The sequence below is a fragment of the Macaca mulatta genome, chromosome 3 (genome assembly GCF_049350105.2).
Source record: "Macaca mulatta isolate MMU2019108-1 chromosome 3, T2T-MMU8v2.0, whole genome shotgun sequence".
NCBI classification, from domain to species: domain Eukaryota; kingdom Metazoa; phylum Chordata; class Mammalia; order Primates; family Cercopithecidae; genus Macaca; species Macaca mulatta.
The window spans coordinates 38,652,517-38,676,922 of record NC_133408.1 but is presented as its reverse complement, the minus strand read 5'-3'; the positions used below and the strand labels follow the sequence as shown (position 1 = coordinate 38,676,922).

Below are 24,406 nucleotides of genomic sequence, written 5' to 3'. Positions count from 1 at the left end.
CAAGCAGTTCATGATTTAATGATGGAACTGTTATGTTCAAGTAAAGCAAAACACGCCCGAACTCATCTTCACAGCATCCAAGGAAAACATACATTGTCAACACTGTAGAAATGGGTCAGGTGAGGCGAGTTCTTGAACCCTGGTTCCTCCGACTCCTGGCAGCAAGCCGCACGCCTTCTTGGTTTTGCTTTGTAAACTCACCAGCTACACTCACACGCACATTCTGGTTTTTATACTTTTTAATTACCCGGCAACATTTTACCAGGAAACTAGAAACTCGTGAAAAGTAATAGTCGCAATGAAAATTAAGTGCAAGATCACCCAACGAGTCACGATGCAGGGGCCTATTTCCAGGAAATCAAACTAAAAACATTTTATACAATCCTCTCATTTTAATATGAAATGCTTTAAATGTAGGGTAATTATGGAAATGAGGCATTGCTGCAATTTGAGTTGTCATTAATTTAGCAAGTTTATCCTCTGACATTCACAAGATGCAAAAACAGCAAATCGTAAATTACTCTATCTCCAAATCAAATGCTTTAGTCTCATTTCAGCACACAATTTTAAACATAGCTGCGTCTTTTCAAAAATACTAAATAAGAACACCACTACATCCTACACTTTTAGCACCCACAAACCCTATTCCTCCATCAATATGACAAAGGCTTTCATGCGAATATTCTAAATTCAGTTCAATAATACTACATGACAGCACCCTCCTCAGAGACTGACTTTTAAAATCCTATGTAAGTTCTCTTAAGGCGGCAAGCCCAAAAAATTCAACGTGCACCAAATACTAGAAAGTGGCTCATATTTTTAACATCGACCCAATGTACTTGCTACATGCCCACAGAGCTTTTTAAAGTAACTTTTGACAAGTTGACAGTCTAACTTGGAACAAACACATGTGATACACAATAACTGCCAACTAGCAAAAAACCAGAATAAAGACTTTATTTGGAGATGCCGCATTTCATTTTTTGACTATCAAGATACCACCGGACTAAAACTAAAGCTTCACCCTGTTCCGCGAAGCAGCTCCCCACTAACCTCTACAGCAGTGATTGTTCTCCCCAGGTCTGGTTCAAAACCATCACCCAACAGGAACGTTCCTTCCTTCAGCAGATCCTGCACCTGGATCTGCTCCTCTCCGGTCCTGGGGCCACCAGGTCTCAGGAGTCAGGCCCGATGCCCCTCTTTGTCTCCTCCATGGCTTCCTTCACTAAGAGACCAACCCTCCCTAATCACAGCTCTTCCCGTCACCTTTGGCACTGCAGGCTGATCCTTCACATGGAGAAGCGAGACAGCACCATCTGAGTTTTCACGTCTACCCGCTGGAAAGAGACTGATCTGACACCCTCTCTTGTCCCAAGTGCAAAGCCCAGCTCAGCACATACGCCCACTCCTGCACCAGCCAAGCATGAGCCACCCAGGCGCTGGGTCACCTAAGGGGACTGGGTGAGGGCAGTGACAAGGGTGGGAAAACCCCAGGAGAAGAGGAATGCCGTGACCATCCTTGATGCCGCGTAGTGAGGCGTTCGACTTCCCCAGGTCTGGGGTACTTTTCCAATTAATTTCAAGATAATGTCATGTCAATCTGTGACTAATTTTATGATGGTTATACAATGTGTAAGTAATTGTATAATTCGATATTCTTCAAGTGACCAGTTGGAAATAGCCATGCAAAACTGGCTTCTGTATGTTTTATTTATTAATTGTTTTTCAGGTCAGACAGGTAATGTGCCCACGTCGTAACAAGGTTCCAGGGTGGCACATCTCAGATGCCGCCGCGTGAAAACACCCAATTGTCAGGCTCATGAACAACAAAAGGATCTCCGGATGTTTTTATAGGGGCTAAAACATTTATGTAGTAAAACGCTTTGGTGGTTACAATTACTTTTTCTCCTGGCACATGTGCAGAGGCTGTGATCCATAACACCTGCCATTCACAATGCACCTCTCAGCAGCTGGGGCATGGTAACCCAGGCACTATCCACGCTGGCAGCCAAAACGAACTACAAAAAAGTACAGGTGGCCGGCCGCGGTGGCTCACATCTGCAATCCCAGCACTCCGGGAGGCTGAGGTAGGCGGATCACCTGAGGTCAGGAGTTCAACACTGGCCTGGGTAACATGGCGAAACCCCCTCTCTACTAACAATACAAAAATTAGCCAGGCATGGTGGTCGACACCTGCAATCCCAGCTACTCAGGAGGCAGAGGCAGGAGAATTGCTTGAACCTGGGAGGCAGGGGTTGCAATGAACCAAGATGGTGCCACTGCACTCCATCCTGGGTGACAAGAGTGAAACTCCATCTCAAAAAAAAAAAAAAAAAGTACAGGTAAGAACAAATTAAGGGACCCAGGCAATGACCACCAAAAGCTGCTAATGTTACAAATTAGGGGGGACACCCAGACATTTTCACCTCTGCATGCACCACCACCTATAAGGCTGTTCTGGCAAAAAAAAAAAAAAAAAAAAAAAGCAAAACAAAGCAAAACAAAACACACTTGAGTCTGATGGAATCCCCGGGTCTAGTCACCAGTTTATAGAAATGACAAGGGGAAGGGACATAGTGAACAGATGCTGGCAGAATCCAATTGCAAAGGCAGGTATGAGGAACTACACAGGACAAAAGACCCCATGAGAAAAAAGCAGCGGGTGCCGGGCCTGGGGGCTCACGCCTGTAATCTCAACACTTTGAGAGGCTGAGGCGGGCGGATCACTGGAGACAGGAGTTCGAGACTAGACTGGCCAATATGCGAAACCCCGTCTCTACTAAAAACAAAAATGAGTCGGGTGTGGTGTTGCATGCCTGTAATCCCAGCTACTTAGGAGGCCAAGGCAGGAGAATCACTTGAACCTGGGAGGTGGAGGTTGCAGTGAGCCAAGATAGTGCCACTGCACGCTAGCCTGTGCGACAGAGCGAAGACTCTGTCTCAAAAAAAAAAAGAAAAGAAAATAACTATGCAGACGGTAAGAGAAACCTACGCACTGATTATTCGAGGACAGTAAGAAATTATTATTCATTTTTTAGGTGTGATAATGACACTGTGTTTTTTTTTTTTTAAGAATTCTTATCTTCTAGAAATTTTGGTTGAAATATTTATAGACAAAGTAAGATGACATCTGTGATTTGCTTCTAAATAACTGGGGCGAGGGGGAAAGGTGAATGGGGGCGAAGATAAAGAAGCCTGCCACACGATGATAGCTGCTGAAGCCGGCAACAGCCATGTGGAAGCTTGTTACTCTACGTCTATGTTTGAAATTGTCCATGATAAAAAGTGTGTTTTTAAAAAAGAAGCTGGGCATAGTGGCTCACGCCTGTAATCCCAACACTTTAGGAGGCCAAGGTGGGAGGATCGTTTGAGGCCAGGAGTTCCAGACTAACCTGGGCAACATGGTGAGACCCCGTCTCTACAGAATTAAAAAATAATTTTAAAAAGTAACCACGTTCACTTCAGAAAACATGGAAAACACAGAAAAGTATAAAGAAAAAAAGACACCCATATGAATCTTACCACTCAAAGTTACCCCAAACAGAAGTCTCATTCTCATTGTAATTATTCAAGCAATCCACATTTACTATAAAAATACTGGGGGAAAAGGTTGCAGAGAAAGAGAGAAAAGCAAGTATGGGATACACACAGGGTCTCAGGTTCATGAGAAAAACAAATTTTTTGAATTTTGAATTGGATAATTGAAATTCAAAATTAAGTGGCATCAAGAATTCAGTTGGGGCCGGGCGCAGCAGCTCACGCCTGACATCCGAGCACTTTTGAGAGGCTAAGGTGGGTGGATCACCTGAGGTCAGGAGTTCCAGACCAGCCTGGCCAACATGGTGAAACCCCGTCTCCACTAAAAATACAAAAATTAGCCAGGTGTGGTGATGTGCGCCTGTAATCCCAGCTACTCAGGAGGGTGAGGCAGGCGAGACTTGAACCTGGGAGGCGGAGGTTGCAGTGAGCTGAGATCACACCCCTGCACTCCAGCCTGGGCGACAGAGTGAAACTCTGTCGCAAAAAAACAAAAACAAACAAACCAAGAATTCAGTTGGACACATTAACTATGTAAAAAGGGGAAAAAAAGGTCGGGCGCGGTGGCTCATGTCAGTAATCCCAGTACTTTGGGAGGCTGAGGCGGATGGATCACAAGGTCAGGAGATCAAGACCATCCTGGCTAACATGGTGAAACCCCGTCTCTACTAAAAATACAAAAAATTAGCAGGGCGTGGTAGCAGGCGCCTGTAGTCCCAGCTACTCAGGAGGCTGAGGCAGGAGAATGGCGTGAACCGGGAGGCGGAGCTTGCAGTGAGCCGAGATGGCACCACTGCACTCCAGCCTGGGGAACAGAGAGACTCCATCTCAAAAAAAAAAAGAAAAAATTAAGTGGCATCAAGAATGACAGCACACACACACCTCACCCCCACTTCCCCATAACCGAAGAAGGCTGTCTGAATTCCCCCCATGACAGGCTCATGGTGCTTTTAGGACACCAGGCTAAATCGATGACACTGTTTTTCTCCTATGGAAGCTGCAAATTCATTTAGTCATTAATTTGTTCACTCAACAAACAGAACTCAGTTGCTGTGTACCTAATACCAGCCAGTGCCTGCGCTAGGTCTCTGGTGAAAGATCATAAATTCTCGGCCCCAGCTACAGGGAGCTTATGGTCTAGGAGAAACGCTATGACGGACACCCGGGCAGTTCCTCCAACTCAACACCAAGCAAACCTGAATCAGAATCCACGCACTCTCCCCTGTGCCTGGGGGCTCTGGCAAGATGCTTACCCACCACGCATACTGTCAGACACCCAGTGGAGCGAGATCAGCTCTAAGCTGGGTCACAAGTCATTTTTATTTCCCCCGCCAATAATTAAAAATATTGAAGATTTGGAATTATATACCTCCAGTAACAAATAGGGGTGAATTCTGGCATCCTTCCTGAGTGGGAGCCGTATAGGAAGTGTGTGTGGCATGCACCTGTCCCAAGGTGAAGAGGGCGGCCCCGGATCACACAGCTTTGGAAAATGGTGTGGGCACCAACCTCCCACCAAATCCAAGCACGTCCATAGACCTCCCATAGACCTCCCACCAAATCCAAGCACGTCCAAGGCAATCACATTCCAACGCGGCAAGAAAATTTGTAGTTTACAGTAAAGAAATTCACAATTTCCAGTAGCAATGGCAATAGCAGGTACCAAAGCCCAAGAGAAAACAGACACAGTAATTCCTGACATTCGGTGGTGAATTTCCCATTTAGGGTGACAAAAACTTAAGCATCTAACTTCCTTGCTCTGAAATCCTTAAAATTTCTTGATGACTTTCAACGTAACAGGCTTAAGAAGCATTTTTTGTTTTTTGTTTTGTTTTGTTTTTTATTGAGATGGAGTCTTGCTCTGTCGCCCAGGATAGAGTACAGTGGCGTGATGTCAGCTCACTGCAACCTCCGCCTCCCAGGTTCAGGCGATTCTTCTGCCTCAGCCTCCCAAGTAGCTGGGACTACAGGCACAAGCCACCACGCCCAGCTAATTTTTGTATTTTTAGTAGAGACAAGGTTTCACCATATTGACCAGGGTGGTCTTGAACTCCTGAACTCAAGTGATCCACCCACCTTGGCCTCCCAAAGTGCTGGGATTACAGGTATGAGCCACCACGCCCGGCCAGGCTTAAGAATCTTTACCTAACCAGGCAGGGTGCGGTGGCTCACGCCTGTAATCCCAGCACTTTGGGAGGCTGAGGCGGGCGGATCACAAGGTCAGGAGATCGAGAACATCCTGGCTAACACGGTGAAACTCCGTCTCTACTAAAAATACAAAAAATTAACCGAGCATGGTGGCGGGCGCCTGTAGTCCCAGCTCCCTGGGAGGCTGAGGCAGGAGAATGGCGTGAACCCGGGAGGTAGAGCTTGCAGTGAGCTGAGATCGCGCCACTGCACTCCAGCCTGGGCGACAGAGCAGACTCCATCTCGAAAAAAAAAAAAGAATCTACCTAACCAAAAAGAAGTTTGTAACAGCCTGTGCTACATATATGACTACTTAGGTATAAGTTTTCTAAAATTAAAAAAAAAAAGTGAGGCCAGGTACAGTGGCTCACGTCTGTAATCCCAGCACTTTGGGAGGCCGAGGGAGGCAGATCACAAAGTCAAGAGATCGAGACCATCCTGGCTAACACAGCGAAACCCCATCTCTACTAAAAATCCAAAAAATTAGACTGGCGTGGTGGTATGTGCCTGTAATCCCAGCTACTCAGGAGGCTGAGGCAGGAGAATCACTTGAACCCAGGAGGTGGAGTTTGCAGTGAGCCATTGCACACCACTCTGGGCAACAGAGCAAGACTCCGTGACAAAAAAAAAAAAAAAGAAAGACAAAAGAAGCAAACAGCTCTTTTCTAGGAGGGTGGACATAGACATCCACTTAATGTTTTTCCTTCTGCACATGTGCTTTGTTCTTGTAAATTTTACATGCTGCCTACATAGATATTGCTCACATGTGCAGGTGAAGTCAAATAAAAACAGACAGGCACAGTGCACCGAGCACTTCACACACATCTAATGCACCAAGTCAGCGGGTGGGCATCCGTGTAGCCTGACAGCTCCACCACGATGCCTGGTAATGCACCCACTGAGAACACGAGCTCCCTGGAGCATAAATGTGCAAGGACTGTATACACTGATAACATTTCATAAATAACAAACCCGCTACTGGCCTATTTGTAGACAATCTGAGGTCGAAATTTTTTCCCCTTGAGTTAGAAAAAAAAAATACCGTGAAAACCTCCTTCAAGATTCACTAAAGCTGGGTCTGACTGGGGAGTGTACCTGTTTCCATGGCTGGAGCAGGAAACCTGAAAACAAGACTGTTTAATGGAAGTACTTGGTGAACCTGAGTTACATAAAAGTGCATCTGTAAAGCAGGTCTCTAAGGGGGGCCTGGGGAGCCTACCTGTCATTTTCTTACTGGAAGGGAGAGTGGCCAGCAAATGCATTTAATGGCCCCAAACAGAAGAGAGTACATTGGTTATGGAAAAGAGAGAGCAGAGTAATAACTGAGGCAAAGAACAACTTTGTTATCTCCTGGGTTCTGATTTTACCAAAATGCACACCTTTCAGCATGGCTAGGAAAAGGTATACTTCCCCTCTCACGCCCCAAGAGGGAGTGAGTCATTGTTGATGTTGCATTGTAAATTATTCAATGCGATATTTGTAACCAAACATGCCAAGACTCTAAAAATGGGGAGAAGTTTACAGACACAAACTTTGGGCCCTGGGAATTACCCCAGCAAAAATTCCCCAGACGCAAGGCGTTTATAAAAGGGAGTAATTAGACAGACAACCCTGGAACAAGAACCACATTGAAGAAATATAAACACTGGTGATGAGTTAGAGGCAATCACTAAATAGAAAAAGAAAGTGGCTCCAGAGGAAATGAGTAATTAAACAGGCTTTCTCCTGATCAACAGACCTTGAGGTCCGGGGCTCAGCACAGGGTGCGGAGGGCGGGCGGTGGAGCTGGAAAGGAGGGAACCGGAATGGGCAGGAGGTGACCATGGGATGCTTTGAAAAGGCACCAACAGGCCTGGGCAGCCATCCAGGCCCAGCTGGGTCTCTCTGCCCCGGCGACCTCGGGCCCAGGGGAATCTAATTTGAGCTTGGGGTCCTGCTACTCCATCCCAGGAGCACTCACTGGCGAGGTAAACTGAGGCACAGGCTTCCTGTCCTCTCCTCTCCCTGCCAGGCCTCTGCTCCTTCAGCACAGTCCAAACTACTAGGGAGCTCGCACTTCCCGGAGCAACACCCTTCCCACTGTCCTGGGTGAGTGTGCTGGGGCCCCCCAGGACCCAGACTGGATGGGGTCGGGGTGATCCAAGGGTCCAGACCAGACAGGGTCAGAGGTGGCCACTGGGGTCCAGGACCGCAGGGATCAGGCACTGAGGTGACTTGAGGCCCTGGCTGGTGGGGGTCGGGGGTAGTCCTGAAAACCAGGCCAGGCTGGGGTGACCCTGGAGTTCAAGCTGGTGGGGGTCCGGGGTGACCTGGAAGGGTTGAGGGTGATCCCCAGGCCCAAGAAACAGGGACTGGGGTCAGGGTGACCTCAGTGTCCAGCTGGGCGGAGCTGGGGTGGGAGTGGCCCTGCGAGCCCAGGCTTGTGGGGTTAGTGGTCGGGGTGGCCCGGGGGGGGGGGCCTAGGAAGTGGGGGTCATGGTTGACCTTGCGTGTTTACGCGGGGTGGGGACGTAAACGACCGCAGGGATCTAGGCCAGTAGGAGTTAAGAATGACCACCGAGTCCAGGCCAGTGGGAGCTGGGGGACAGCAGGGATCTGGGTCAGGGGTGACCTAAGAAGCCCAGCCAGGTGGGCTTGGGGTAGGGGTGGCTCCAGGAGCCCAGGCCGGTGGGAGATGAGGTCAGGGGTGACCCCAGGAGCCGCGAAGTGTGGGTAGGGGTTGACCCGAGTACAGGCCGGTGGAGGTCGGGAGCGACGGGGTGTCCAGGCCGGCGAAAGTGGAGGAGAATCCTCAGGCCGGAGGGTCCAGAATTGGGGTCTAGGTGACCCCAGGGACCCAGGAGGCGGGGGTCGGGGTTGACCCCGGGGTCCAGGCCGGTCGGGGGTTAACGGGGGTGGCTGGGGGTGGTGGGGGCTCAGGCCAGGTAGGCTGTAGGGGGATCCCCAGGTCTGGGCCTCAGAGATCGAGGTCGGGGGTGAGCCCCGGGTGCGGGCGGCGGGGGTCGCGGGGGCACTCACTGCTTGGGCAGCTGCAAGGCGGGCGCGCCGCGCCGCTGGAAGGCCCCGTCCACGAAGACGCCGTTCTTGCCGAGGCAGCGCAGGTAGAAGTGCGGCTCCTGGAAGCTGAGCTGCAGGTGGCGCCGCGAGATGAAGCTGGACAGGCCCATGTTCAAGTCCACCGAGCCCTGCGACGAGTTGCGGCCGATGGTGACGCTGGGCTGGCGCATGAGGAACTCGAACTCGCGGCCCTCCAGCCGCGCCAGCGCCGGCCCCGGGCTCTGCCGCACCGAGGCGGCCGCCGCGGCCACCAGGGCCGGCGCCGCGCCCGCGCCCCCGGAGTCTCCGGATACCCCGGAGGAGCCCCCGGAGGAGCCCCCGGAGGAGCCCGCGCCCGCGATCGCGCCGGGAGGCAGCGGCGGCGGCGGCGGCAGCGGCGGCCCAGGCGGAGGCTGGGGCTGCGCTGGGGCCGGCGGGGGCGCGGCCGCGGGGAAGGCGGCGGCGGCGGCTGCGGCGCACAGCACGGGGCTGCAGGGCGCCGAGCGCAGCGCGAGCAGGGCGCGGGCGCCGCTGTCCTCGCCGACTTCGGCCATGTTCGCGCGGCTCCGAGCGGCCTCCGGCGGCGGCGGCTGCAGCGGCGGCGCGGGGGGCGGGGAGGCCGGGGCGCTGGGCGGGCGCGGAAACCCGGACCAGATCGCGCCGGCGCGGAGCGGAGCCTCCCAGCCCACCGTGCGCCTCGCCGGCCCGCCGGTCCCGCCCAGCGCAGCCCACGCGGCGCGCGCCAGCTGGGGGCCGGGGGCGAGGCCTGTGCTGGCAGGGCTGGGGGGGTCCCCCGGAGAGCTGGACCCGGCGCACCTAGCCCCCTGCCCGCGGGGCTGCAGCCGGTGGACGCCCTTTCCTCCATGGGGGGAACAGGGGACCCTTGAAATGCCCATCTGGAAAGTTTTGAGCCTGGGTCACTGGAGAAAGGAACAGATGACCTCAGCTGTGTCTCCGCCCCAGCCACTCCAGCCCCCCAACCCTAAAGTGTAAGATAGATAGAAGATAAAATATGTGTGTATTATATATAATACATATGTTTATATTTTAATCTCGCTCTGTCGCCCAGGCTGGAGTGTAGTGGCACAATCATAACTCACTGCAACTTCCACCTCCTGTGCTCAAGGGACCCTCCTGCCTCTGCCTGCCAAGTGCCACCATGCCCAGCTAATTTTTTTACTTTTTATAGAGACAGGGTCTTGCTATGTTGGCCAGGCTGGTCTCAAACTCCTGATCTCAAGAGATCTATCTATCTCGACCTCCCAAGGCGCTGGGATTACCCGTGTGAGCCACAGTGCCAGGCCTGATCATTCTTAAACCCTCAGATTAAAGGTCATCATACTTTACTGTAACTGAAGACCACTTGAGATGGATACCTGAATCCCTGATCCCTTCTTTCCTTCCTTCTTTCCTTCCTTCCCTCCCTCCTTCCTTCCCTCCTTCCTTCCTTCCCTCCCTCCCTCACTCTCTCCCTCCCTCTCTCCCTCCCTCGCTCTCTCCCTCCCTCCTTTCTTTTCTTTTTTTTTTTTTTTTTTTTTTTTTGAGATGGAGTCTGGCTCTGTCGCCCAGGCTGGAGTGCAGTGGCCGGATCTCAGCTCACTACAAGCTCCGCCTCCCGGGTTTACGCCATTCTCCTGCCTCAGCCTCCCGAGTAGCTGGGACTACAGGCGCCCGCCACCTCGCCCGGCTAGTTTTTTTTTTTTTGTATGTTTTAGTAGAGACGGGGTTTCACCGGGTTAGCCAGGATGGTCTCGATCTCCTGACCTCGTGATCCGCCCGTCTCGGCCTCCCAAAGTGCTGGGATTACAGGCTTGAGCCACCGTGCCTGGCCTCTTTTCTTTTTTTATTACTTTCCTTTCCTTTCCTTTTTTTCTCTCTCTTTCTTTCTTTCTTTCTTTCTTTCTTTCTCTCTTTCTCTCTTTCTCTCTTTCCCTCCCTCCCTCCCTTCCTTCTCTCTCTCTCTCTCTTTCTTGTCTTTTTCTTTTGAGACAGGGTCTCACTCTGTCACCCAGGCTGGAGTGCAGTGGCGCAGTCATAGCTCACTGCAGCTCGACCTCCCAGACTCAGGTGATTTTCCCACCTCACCCTCCCAAGTAGCTGGGACTATGAGCCACCATGCCCAACTAATTTTTAATTTTTAAGTTTTCTCTTTTTTTTTAATTTTGAGACAGAGTCTTACTCTGTCATTCAGGCTGGAGTGCAATGGTGCAGTCTTGGCTCACTGCAACCTCTGCCTCCCGGGTCCAAGCGATTTTCCTGCCTCAGCCTCCCAAGTGTCTGGGATTATAGGCATCTGCCACCACACCCAGCTAATTTTTGTATTTTTAGTAGAGATGGAGTTTCACCATGTTGGTGAGGCTGGTCTTGAACTCCTGACCTCAGGTGATCCACCCACCTCGACCTCCCAAAGTGCTGGGATTGCAGGCGTGAACCACCTCGCCCGGCCTTTTTAAATTTTGTATAGTGACAGGGTCTCGTTATATTGCCCAAGCTGGTCTCCAACTCCAGGGCTCAAGCAGTCTCCCACCTCAGCCTCCCAAAATGCTGGGTTACAGGCGTGAGCCACCGCGCCCAGCCTAGCTCTCTTTCTTTTTAGAGCCCTTCATTCACTCATTCGATATGCTAGATCCAGGCAAGACAGATCTGAGAGAATGCCCCAGAGAGAAATGTTAGCTGAAAACAGGGAGTGGCAAACGTGGGCATCACTGGGATCCCTTTGGGACTTCAGTAGCCTGGTCCTCCATTGCCAATTCAGATCCCCCTAAAAAGGCGGTGCAGTTTCCACATTTCCCTCATTTATGAATTATTAAGGGTGGGAAAGGAGACACAGTTCCCACCCTGATGGAGATTATAGTCGAGGGGGAGATGCAGATATTAAATCAAAGACACATCTAGTAAAAGTAAAATCAAGTCACAGCTATGATACATCCAGTGATGGACTAGTGCATGGTGATGTGCGAGTATAGACGAGAGACTGGGCCTAAGGCAGGAGCTTCCCTGCCCCGCACACACCGTGCTCCAATCTGGGGCTGAAATAGGTATTAATCTCATCTCTCAGTCTTGAATATGTGCATGCAAACAGAGGTAAGTGGGAGGCAAGGAAAGCATTTTTTTTTCTTTTTTTTTTTTTTTTTTGAGACAGAGTCCCCCTCAGTAGCCCAGGCTGGAGTGCAGTGGCGCGATCTCGGCTCACTGCAACCTCCGCCTCCCGGGTTCAAGCGAGTCTTCTGCCTCAGCCTCCTGAGTAGCTGGGACTACAGGTGTGCACCACCACACCCGGCTAATTTTTGTATGTTTAGTAGAGATAGGGTTTCACCATGTTTGCCAGGATAGTCTTGATCTCTTGACCTCATGATCCGCCTGCCTCGGACTCCCAAAGTGCTGGGATTACAGGCACTTTGGCGTGAGCCACGGTGGCCAGCCAAGGAACGCATTTTTAGCAGGAGCAGTAACTAGAGTACCTGCTTGATTGAGGTGGGGAGGATGGTAAACAGAGTCGGGGGCTCCTCCCTGAGGTCTAAGGGATGCCTGATTAGAGAAGTGGCAAGGGACTGTGAGGGCAGTGCCCCTGCCAGGAAACTGTGTGTGATAAAGAAGGAAGTATGGGACATGGAGGGGTAGGCAGGTGGCCACTGTGTGTGGAACCGAGTGGCCATGTTCAACTGAACCAGGTTAGGCTAAGGAGGGAAGAAGGGCCGAGATGGGTCCTATAGGATCTGGGGCTGATCCTAGAGTAGTGGGAAGCCACTGAGGGGCTTTAAGTGCAAGACGGCAGGCACACTGACGTGCAGTATCTGAAATGCAATCATACCCGCTGCCATGGGGATCCTGAACCTGAAATAGGCCAGAATGACGGCGGAGGTTCCTTAGGAAGCAGGAGACCAGCAAGAGAAGCGAAAGGAGAGAGGTGCAGAGAAGCAAAAGGATGCAGGAGATATTGATCTCCTGCAAAGGCATTTACACACACACTGTTGGTGGGAATGGAAGATGGGGTAGCCTCTGTGGGAAACATCATGGAGGGTCCTCAAAAAGTTAAAACTAGGCAGGGTGCAGTGGCTCACACCTGTAATCCCAGCATTTTGAGAGGCTGAGGTGGGTGATCACCTGAGGTCAGGAGTTTCAGACCAGCCTGGCCAACACGGTGAAACCCTGTCACTACCAAAATACAAAACAAAAAAAAATACCCGGGGTGTGGTGGTGTGCACCTGTCCCAGCTACTCAGGAGGCTGAGGCATGAGGATTGCTTGAACCTGGGAGGCAGAGGTTGCAGTGAACCGAGATCGCGCTACTGCGCTTCAGTCTGGGTGATAGAGCGAAGTTCTGTCTCAATAAATAAACAAATAAATAAATAAATAAACTAGAGTTCCCATAAGATGCAATGCAGACTTCCACTTCTGGGTTTATACCCCAAAGAACTGCAAGCAGGGTCTTGAAGAGACACTTGCGTGCTATGCTCACAGCAGCGTTATTTATTCACAAGAACCAGCAGATGGAAGCAATCCAAGCATGCATTTACCCCTGTGGTACCACATCCAGTGGGGTATGATTCAGCCTTGAAAAGGAAGGAAACTCTGACATACGTGACATGTGAAGGGATGGACTTTGAGGACATTATGCTCAGTGAAATAAGCTGGTCACAGAAAGACAAATGCAGTGTGATTCCATTTCTATGGGTTCCCTTGGGCAGTAAGAGTCATAGAGACAAGAGTAGAATGCTGGGTGCCAGAGACTGGGAGAGGGGAGACGGGGAGTTACTGTCGAATAGGGACAGAGTTTCTGTTTGGGAAGATGAGAACATTTTGGAGGTGGATGATGGTGTTGGTTGCATAACACTGTGAGCGTGCTTGATGCCACTGATCTGTGCACTTAAAAATGATTCAGATGGCCGGGCATGGTGGCTCTTGCCTATAATCCCAGCACTCTGAGAGGCTGAGGCAGGCAGATCACTTGAGCTCAAGAGTTCGAGACCAGCCTGACCAACATGGTGAAACCCCATCTCTACTAAAATAGAGATGGGCATGGTGGCAGGCGCCTGTAATCTCAGCTACTCAGGAGGCTGAGGTAGGAGAATCACTTGAACCCAGGAAGCGGAGGTTGTAGTGAGCCGAGATTGCGCCACTGCACTCCGGCCTTGGAGACAGAGTGAGACATGAGACTCTGTCTCAAAAAAAAAAAAAAAAATACGGTTAAGATGTTAAATTATATGTTATGTGTATTTTACCACAATGGTAAAGGGAGAGATTTACATACAATCTCCTCATACAGTCTCTTCCTTTGGACTCATTGAGATGACTTCTGACTTCTTAATGGCAGATTTATTTAATGACAAGAGGCATGTATGTACCTCCAGGCCCCACAGGCCTAACAATATTAAATGTAAAGAATTGTAGGCTGGGCGTGGTGGCTCATGCCTGTAATCCCAGCACTTTGAGAGGCTGAGGCGGGTAGATCACCTGAGGTCAGAAATTTGAGACCAGCCTGCCTAATATGGTGAAACCGAGTCTCTACTAAAATACAAAAATTAGCCAGGCATGGTGAAGGGCACCTGTAATCTCAGCTATTTGGGAAGCTGAGGCAGGAGAATCACTTGAACCCGGTGGGTGGAGGTTGCAGTGAGCCGAGATGGCGCCATTGCACTCCAGCCTGGGTGACAGAGCGAGACTCCATCTCAAAAAAAAAGACTTGTAGGCTAGGTGAGGTGGCCCATGCCTGTAATCCCAGCACTTTGGGAGGCCGAGGTGGATAGATCACTTGAAGTCAGGAGTTTGAGAAGAGCCTGAGCAACACCGTGAAATCCTATCTCCACAAAAAATACAAAAAATTAGCCAAGTGTGGTGGCGCATGGCTGTAATTCCAGCTACTTAGGGGACAGGGGCTGGAGGATCACTTGAGCTCAGGAGGTCAAAAAAAGAAAAAAGAAAAAAAAAAGAAAGAGGCTGGGCGCGGTGGCTCAGGCCTGTAATCCCAGCACTTTGGGAGGATGGGGGTGAGCAGATCACGAGGTCAGGAGATCGAGACCAGCCTGGCCAACACGGTAAAACCCTGTCTCTACTAAAACACAAAAAATTAGCCAGGCATGATGCCGTGCACCAGTAGTCCTAGCTACTCAGGAGGCTGAGGCAGGCGAATCGCTTGAACCTGGGAGAGAGAGGTTGCAGTGAGCCGAGATCGTGCCACTGTACTCCAGCCTGGTGACAGAGCAAGACTCCATCTCAAAAAATAAATAACTAAATAAGAAAGAAAGAAAGAATTGTGCACAAACTACAAACCTAGATGATGTTTTCTCCAAGGAGCAAAACACTGTACAGTAATACTGCAAGGAGTTCACAAGGCCAACTCCCTGTGACCTTGGCAAGTCCAGACATGGATTTAATCATTTGCCATTCCTTTTTCCTTACGCAGTCAGTCATTGGATATGTTGGTAGCTTCCACAGGGAAGGTTTAAAAAGGACCAGTAAAAAGGCATTGACCAACCAAAATGTTAGAAACGGAGTTCTTCTCTCACTCTCTCCCGGTCCAGAGGGCATGTGAAAGCTGTCTCACAAAGCACGTGCTCAAAAAAAGAAGCATAGCTGGCGCGGTGGCTCACACCAGCACTTTGGGAGGCTGAGGCAGGAGGACTGCTTGAGTCCATGAGTTGGAGACCAGCCTGGGCAACATAATGAGACCCCCTCCCCCATTTCTACAAAAAAATACAAAAATTGGGCAAGCATGGTGGAGCACACCGGTAGTCCTAGCTACTTGGGAGGCTGAGCCTGGGAGGTCAAGGCTGCAGTGAGCTATGATCACACCACTGCACTCCAGCCTGGGTGACAGAATGAGATTCTGTCTCAAAACAAAAACAAAACAAAAAAGAAAAATAAGAAGGTTCCAGCCTGGCGTGGTGGCTCATGCCTCTAATCCCAGCACTTTGGGAGGCTGAGGAGGGTGGATTACCTGAGGTCAGGAGTTTGAGACCAGCCTGGCCAACATGGTGAGACCTCATCTCTACTAAAATACAAAATTAGCCAGGTGTGGTGGCTTGCGCCTGTAATCCCAGCTACTCAGGAGGCAAGGCTGGAGAATCACTTGAACCCAGGAGGTGGAGGTTGTAGTGAGCTGAGATTGCGCCATTGCACTCCAGCCTGGGCAACAAAGTGAGACTCCATCTAAACAACAACAACAAAAAAAGGGTTTGCAAAGGAGGGGTGAGACAACCTTTTCAAGCTCCACCATAGCCAGGCTCTTACCTTAGCAGAAGCCTGTGAAGCTGGTAGCAGAAACGAGAAGTAACAAAACTAACTCCAGGCATTAAGCCATCCACAAGACCACTACACGAAGTTAAGGCTGTGTGAAAGAAGGAGTTTATTTAATTTTATTGTTAAAGAGGCAATAAAATATCTAGAGAAACAGTCCATTAAAAACTCGGCAAATCCAGCCTGGCCAACATAGTGAAACCCCATCTCTACAACAATACAAAAATTAGCTGGGTGTGGTGGCGCATGCCTGTAGTCCCAGCTCCTCAGGGGGCTGAAGCAGAAGGACTGCTTGAGCCAGGAGGTCGAGACTTCAGTGAGCCATGATTGTGCCACTGTACTCCAGTCTGAGCAACAAGAGTGAGACCCTGTCTCTAAAAACACGTTAATTAATTTAAAAATCAGGTGAAAGATATGAACAGATACTTCTCCAAAGAAGGTATATGGGGCCAGGCATGGTGGCTCATGCCTGCACTCTGGGAGGCTGAGATGGGCAGATCACCTGAGATCGGGAGTTTGAGACCAGCCTGGCCAACATGGTGAAACACCATCTCTACTAAAAATACACACACACAAATTAGCTGGGTATGGTGGCAGGCCCCCGTAGTCCCAGCTACTCAGGAGACTGAGGCAGGAGAATCGCTGGAACCCGGGAGGCAGAGGTTGCAGTGAGCTGAGATCGCGACACTGCACTCCAGCCTGGGCAACAGAGCAAGACTCTGTCTCAAAAAAAAAAAAAAAAAAGTATGGGTGACAAGCAAGCATATGAAAAGATGATCAATATTATTATTAGAGAGCAACTTAAAACCACAACAAGATATCACTACACGCCTATTAACATTCCTTAGAAAACAAAACTGACAATAACAACTGTTGGTGAGAATGTAGAGCAACTGGAACTCTCTTACCTTGCCAATGGCATGCAAAATGGCACAGCTGGAAGGGTGAGGGGGCTCACGCCTGTCATCTCAGCACTTTGGGAGGCTGAGGCAGGAGGATTGCTTGAGGCCAGGAGTTTCACACCAGCCTGGGCAACACAGTGAGAATCCCATCCCTACAAAAAAATGAAAAATTATCAGAATGTGGTGGAACATGCCTGTAGTCCCAGCAATGTGGGAGGTGGAGGCAGGAGGACCCCTTGAGCCCAGGAGGTAGAAGATGCAATGAGCTATATCTTGCCACTGTACTCCAGCCTTGGCAATAGAGCAAGACCCTGCCTGAAAATAAATAAATAAATAAATATTTTTAAAAGATTAAAACAAAACAAAATGGTACAGCAGCTTTGAAAAACAGTTTGGGGCCGGGTGCGGTGGCTGACGTCTGTAATCCCAGCACTTTGGGAGGCTGAGGTGGGTGGATCACAAGGTCAGGAGATCGAGACCATCCTGTCTAACACGGTGAAGCCCCATCTCTACTAAAAATACAAAAAAAAGAAAAGGAAAATTAGCCGGGCGTAGTGGTGGGCGCCTGTAGTCCCAGCTACTCGGGAGGCTGAGGCAGGAGAATGGCGGGAACCTGGGAGAGGTGGAGCTTGCAGTGAGCTGAGATTGTGCCACTGCACTCCAGCCTGGGCGACAGAGCAAGACTCCATCTCAAAAAAAAAAGAAAAACAGTTTGGCAGTTTCTTATAATGTTAAGCTACACTTACCACAGGATCCCACAATCTCATTCCTGGATGTTTACCCAAGTGAACTGAAAACTTTATGTTGACACAAAAACTTATGCAAAAATATTATAGTGGATTTATTCTTTTTCTTTTTTCTTTTCTTTTCTTTTCTTTTCTTTTCTTTTCTTTTCTTTTCTTTGAGACAGGGTCTCACTCTGTCACCCAGGCTGGAGTGCAGTAGTAGCGTGATCATATCTCACTGGAGCTTCGACCTCCCAGGCTCAAGCAATCCTCCCACCTCAGTCTCCTGAGTAGCTGGGACCACAGCCACCTGCCACCATGCCCGGCTAGTCTTTTTTTTTTTTTTTTCTGAGACAGAGTCTGAGCGATCTAATTTCACTGCAACCTCTGTCTCCCAGGTTCAAGTGATTCTTCTGCCTCAGCCTCCCACGTAGCTGGTATTACAGGCCCTAGCCATCATGCCAGTTAATTTTTGTATTTTTAGTAGAGACGGGGTTTCAACATGTTGGCCAGGCTGGTCTCAAACTCCTGGCCTCAAGTAATCTGCCCACCTTGGCATCCCAAAGTTCTGGGATTATAGGCTTGAGCCACTGCACCCAGCTGTGGCTAGTTTTAAAAAAATTTGGTTTTTGTAGAGACAGGGTCTCACTATATTGTCGAGGCTGGTCTTGAACTCCTGGGCTCAAGCAATCCTCTCACCTCAGCATTCCAAAGTACTAAGATTACACTCAGTGAGCCACTGTGCCTGGCCAATTTAAAAGCTTGTTGTTGTTGTTGTTGTTGTTGTTGTTGTTTGAGATGGAGTCTTGCTCTACAGGCCAGGCTAGAGTGCAGTGGTAGGATCTTGGCTTACTGCAACCTCCACCTCCTGGGTTCGAACGATTCTCCTGCCTCAGCTTCTCAAGTAGCTGGGATTACAGGTGCCCGCAACCATGCCTGGCTAATTTTTGTATTTTTAGTAGAGACGGGGTTTCACCATGTTAGCCAGGCCGGTCTCGAACTCCTGACCTCAGGTGATCCGCCTGCCTTGACCTCCCAAAGTGCTGGGATTACAGGCGTGAGCCACCATGCCCTGCCAAAAGTTTTTAATGAATCTTTAGAGAGACTGTTTTTATAAACCCAAAGCAAGGCCTAAGAGCTATGCCATGCAATTCAGAAGCTGCTAGCCATATATGACGACCTAAACTTATACTCTAATTAAAATTATATAAAATTAAACATTCCACTCCTCTATGGCAGGCACCACATTTCAAGTGCTTAGTAGACCCTTGGGGCTTCTCTTTGCTCTCTCATGGAGTCCTAGCTGCAAGGGAAGCTATGCTGTGAGGATGCTTAAGCAGCTCAGTAGAGAGGTCACATGACCTCCTGCCAATAACAGCACCAGGTATGTAAGGGACCACCTCGGAAGCAGAACCTCTAGGCTCAGGTGGCTAATGGCTCCCGTATTGATCAGTCCAGAGGAAGAACACTTCCGTCACTGCAGAAAGTTCTATTGGACAGTGCTGCTCTAGAAAATGAGGTGTAGCTGGGCTATTCTTCTACTTTCTCTTTCCTTTTTCTTCCAAAATCTAGGAATCACGCCATGCACCATGTGCTGGGCACACAGTAGCTGTAGAAGACCCATGAAGAAGCGATAATGGGGTTGTTCTTCTGCCTTAAGCCCAAGGGGTCCTTGCTTTGACCATTGTTACCAGGTGGACATGTGTAAGGCAGCAGAATAGAGCCCCATCACAAGAAAAGGGTCCTTATGGAATTCCCTGAACCCCAGCACTGCTGAGTCTGAAAGCAGGCTGACAAAGCAAAGCAGAAGTCTCAGAATCTGAAATCTTTGAAGCTCAGTAGCTATTTGGCGAATGATTGGGGAACTTGGACCATTCTTCTGTCTTCTCCTCCTCTTCCTTTTCCTGTCCGCTGAATGTCACCTCCTACGGCTTCTGTATCCTCCGAGGATCCTTCCTGTGTCTCCAGTCTTGCTTCCTGCCTGTTCACTGAATCTCTAGATTTTCTCATCACACAGTGATGAAAACTCTGACCATTCCTGAAAAGAACTGCACTTTGGTGTCACTGCAAAAGACAAGGAGACCAAAAGTGTGTGTGTTTGTGCATGTGTGCATGTGTATGTGTGCATATGTGAATGTGTGTCTGTGCATATTCATGTGTGTGTGCATGCACGAGTGTGCACGTGTGTGTGTGTGTGCACGCATGTGTGTGCCTGTGTGTAAGGCACAGAATTATCTTCTGTGGAAACACTTCCTTACCCATTCGAGACCATAGCCTAAAAATCTAAGAGCGATGAACCATGTTTCCTCAGCTTGCTTCCAACAGGTTAACTTGTTTTTCTTTTACAGCCACCCTGTCATTTAGAACTCATACATATTTCTTAAACACCAGCTCAGGAAAATATACATCTGACTCTGACTCCACAGGAAACATGTTCAAACCAAAGCATGGGGAAAAATATTCCTGATGAAATACACTGGCGTTAGGACTTGGAAAAAAGATAGAAGTGCTATATATAACTCGTTTACTGCTTCATGACAAATGACTCCTCACTCCTCACCTAGTGGCTTAAAATGGTGAACATTTACCATCTTACAGTTTCTGTGGCTCAGAAACTTGGGAATAACTCAGCTGGATGGGTCTGGCTCAGGGGTCTCTTGTAAGGTTGCATCAGGATGTTAGCTGGAGCTGAAATTTACCTGAGCCTGGAGGCTCCACTTCCGAGGTGGCCCCTTATACACCTGGGAAGTTGGTGCTATAATTGGCAGGAGGTCATGTGACCTCTCCACTGGGCTGCTTGAGCATCCTCACAACATGGCTTCCCTTGCAGCAAGGACTTCACAGAAGAGCAAAGAGAAGCCACAGAGTCTTTTGTGATCTGGCCCCAGAAGTCCAATTCTGCCTAGTGGTTACACAAGTCAGCCTAATTCAGTATGGGAGGGGACTACACAGGGGTGTGGATACCAGCAGGGGACTTAATGAGGGGATTTGATGTTCCATACCTGGATTCAACAGCCAGATAAAATACTAGTGATAACAATAGAAGCAATTTGAGTCAGTCCATCCCTGACCTGGATGGAGGGGTGAAGCAAAAAAAATTGAGATGCTTGCATCACTATGTCAAAACAAAGCAGCATGATGGTGCCGTGGGAGAGGTGTAAATTTTGGAGGCAGCTTCATGAATAACAAGCTGTGTGACTTCAGACAAGTTATTGGTCTCTCTGGGCTTCAGTTTCCCTTACTATAAAATGAGGGTTAAAATGGATGATGTTGGCTGGGTGCAGTGGTTCATGCCTGTAATCCCAGCACTTTGGGAGGCTGCAGCAGGGGGATTGTTTAAACCCAGGAGTTTGAGACCAGCCTGGGCAACATAGGGAGATCTCGTCTCTACTTATAATTTTTAAAATTGGCCGGGTGTGGTGGTGCGTGCCTGTGGGCCCAGGTACTCTGGAGGCTGAAGCAGGAGGATCAATTGAGCCCAGGCAGTCAAGATTGCCATGAGTTGTGACAGCACTCTACTGCACTCCAGCCTGGATGACACAGATAAAACCCTGTCTCAGAGAGAGAAAGAATATCAATGAGGGTGTGAGACATTCAGAAACTCACTCATGTTACCTTAAGACACGAAGCTTATTTGGCAAGAATAGATTTGGAAATGAGAAAAGCAAGAATCATCGTAGCCCAAACACCAGATTCACAGAAGCTCCCCAAAAGCTGCTCAACTGGGAACCCTAGGACTGGACCGAATTTGAGGACTGGATGTCCATCGGGATCCAGAGATGCTCCGGTGTCCACATCTCTGCCCTATCTGGGGGCCGGGGATGACGATAATAATGATGATAGCAGATAAACGTATATCAAGCAGGTGCTGTGTACCAAGGCACCTCTCAGAGCATTTTGCAAGCATTCATCATTTCATCTTCACAACACCATTATGAGGTTGTAGCTACTACCCTGGTTTTATAAATGAGGACAATAAGGCACATTCAAGATAAATAATTGGTTAGTCTCTGGTATGCCCCCCGTCCATCCATCTGGCTCTGGTAAAATAGTTTCCCTTGAGGGCAGCCCTTGCAAAGAATAGCAAAGAGCTCTGGTGTATTTCAAAACGTCTGTGTTCCGCTTCCCTCTGCTGAAGCATGAGGGTTTGGCTTTGTTTTTCTCTGATCTTCACTGTGAAAATCTGGTAGGGCTTCAAGAGCAAAATACAAAAGCATGAGAGCCCTCTAGGGCTGGGTCCCCCTGGAGATTTTAACACTCAGACTCGTCTGTCCGGAGCCTCCAGGATTTCATTGTTACTGCTTACGTTTTCCTACCCTGCTACTGGTTCCCATGGAATTTTTGTTGTTGTTGTTGTTTTCCAGACAGATTCTTGGTGTGTCGCACAAGCTGGAGTGCAGTGGCGAGATATCGGCTCACTGCAACCTCCCGCTCTTGGGTTCAAGCAATTCTCCTGCCTCAGCCTCCTGAGCAGCTGGGTTTATGGGCACCCGCCTCCACACTCGGCCAATTTTCTTTTTTTTTTTGAAATGGAGTCTCACCGTGTCGCCCAGGATGGAGTGCAGTGGCACGATCTCGGCTCACTGCAACCTCCGCCTTCTGCCTTCAAGCAATTCTCCTGCCTCAGCCTCCCAAGTAGCTGGGATTACAGGCCTGTGCCACCACGCCGGGCTAATTTTTGTATTTTTAGTAGAAACGGAGTTTCCCCACGTTAGCCAAGCTGGTCTTGAACTCCTGACCACAAATAATCCACCCATCCACCCACCTTGGCTTCCCAAAGTACTGGGATTACAGGCGTGAGCCACTGCGCCTGGCTGAATTTCTTTTTATTTTTTTGAGACAGGGTCTTGCTCTGTCGCCCAGGTTGTAGTGCAGTGGTGCAATGATAAGGCACTGCAGCCTCCACCTCCTGGGCCCAAATGATCCTCCCATGTCAGCCTCCTGAGTAGCTAGGACCACAGACTGACTCCACCATGCCCTGCTCATGGCTTGTGTAAGTCTTTTTTTTCTTTTTTTCTTTTGAGACAGAGTCTCGCTCTGTCGCCCAGGCTGGGGCGCAGTGGCCGGATCCCAGCTCACTGCAAGCTCCGCCCCCCGGGTTTACGCCATTCTCCTGCCTCAGCCTCCCGAGTAGCTGGGACTACAGGCGCCCGCCACCTCGCCCAGCTAGTTTTTTTGTATTTTTTAGTAGAGACGGGGTTTCACCGTGTTAGCCAGGATGGTCTCCATCTCCTGACCTCGTGATCCGCCCATCTCGGCCTCCCAAAGTGCTGGGATTACAGGCTTGAGCCACCGCGCCCGGCCGGCCTGTGTAAGCCTTAATGTCCAAGGGGTTCTGGGCGTGTAGCTGTACCAGCCGAAGACAGGCCAGGAAAAGAAGCACACAGAATAGCTGACGATCCGCAGAGGCTCTGCCATGGGGTGCTGTGGTTTTGAGCCACAGAAACCAACCCCAGCCAATTTAAACAAAAAGGGAATGTATTAGCCCGTAGTTCCCATGACAGAAGAACGCCAAGATTCAGGCTTCAGAAAAGACAAGAGTCAGGGCTGCTGTGGGATTCGGCAGCAAAAATACAAGGCTGGTGTCTCAGGATGCCCCACGGGGATCTATCTGCTCTGAGCTCTTCCCTTCTTGCATCATTGTATAGGAGACTAGGATCTGGAATCCCCGAGGGATCCCAAGCGGCGATCGGCTTAGCAGAGGTTCTGTGCCCAGGCCTGGGCTAAGGGTGGACCTGTGTATATTACCTTGAGGGGCAGACTCTGGAAGGCTGCATGCGAAGGGCTGGCCACTCCTTCAAGCAAAACCTGACGCCTGTTAGCAGAAGGGGAAATGAATGCTGAGCAGACGAAAACTAGATGTTCACAGCCTCATTCCAGCCAGATGTCATCAGTGACCTGTGCTCCAGGCTTCATTTTTGTGTTTTTAGATGACTCTTTAGTTTATTGGTTTATTTATTTTAGTGATAGGGTCCCGCTCTCTCACCCAGGCTGGAGCGCAGTGCAGCAATCATAGCTCACTGCAGCCTTGAACTCCTGGGTTCTAGTGGTCCGCCCGACTACAGGCACATGCCACCATGCCCGCTAATTTGTTTCGTTTTGTTTTCTGAGACAGAGTCTCGCTCTGTTGCCCAGGCTGGAGTGCAGTGGCTCAATCTCGGCTGCTGCAACCTCTGCCTGCTGAGTTCAAGTGATTCTCCTGCCTCAGCCTCCCAAGTAGCTGGAATTACAGGCATGCACCACCATGCCCGGCTAATTTTTTTGTATTTTTAGTAGAGACGAGGTTTTGCCATGTTGGCCAGGCTGGTCTCGAACTCCTGACCTCAGGTGACCTGCCCGCCTTGGCCTCCCAAAGTGCTGGGATTAACAGGCATGAGCCACTGTGCCTGGCCTAATTTTTGTAATTTTTTTGTAGAGATAGGGGGTCTGCCCTATGTTGCCCCAGTGGGTCTCGAACCCCTGACCTCAAGCAATCAATCCTTCCTTGGCCTCCCCAAATGGTGAGATTATAGGTGTGAGCCACCATGTCTGTCAGTTTGTCTTTTAAAACTTTTTTTTTTTTTTTTGAGACAGAGTCTTACTCTGTTGCCCAGGCTGGAGTGCAGTGGTGCAGTCTCTGCTCACTGCAACCTCTCCCTCTCTACAAAAAATTAAAAAATTAAGCTGGGTGTGGTGGCTCATGCCTATAACCCCAAAACTTTGAGAGGCTAAGGCGGGGACCGATCACCTAAAGTTGGGAGTTGGAGACCATCCTGGCCAACACAGTGAAACCCTGTCTCTACAA

General features: G+C 49.7%; 1 protein-coding gene and 1 non-coding gene across 2 annotated transcripts in view; both read right to left on the bottom strand.

The window, feature by feature from the left end:
• The window catches only part of FOXK1 (forkhead box K1), an 88,176-nt gene extending 78,848 nt beyond the window's left edge, over positions 1–9,328 (bottom strand). The window contains exon 1 of the mRNA XM_015133208.3: positions 8,743–9,328. Coding sequence (XP_014988694.2) covers positions 8,743–9,314 — 572 coding nt within the window. The 5' untranslated portion in view covers positions 9,315–9,328. The remainder of the gene's footprint in view (positions 1–8,742) is intronic.
• Positions 1,729–1,836, bottom strand: LOC114677269 (small nucleolar RNA U13). Its single transcript, XR_003728555.1, has one exon. It is a non-coding gene; the product is annotated as a small nucleolar RNA U13 (small nucleolar RNA).
• Positions 9,329–24,406: the final 15,078 nt, after the last annotated feature.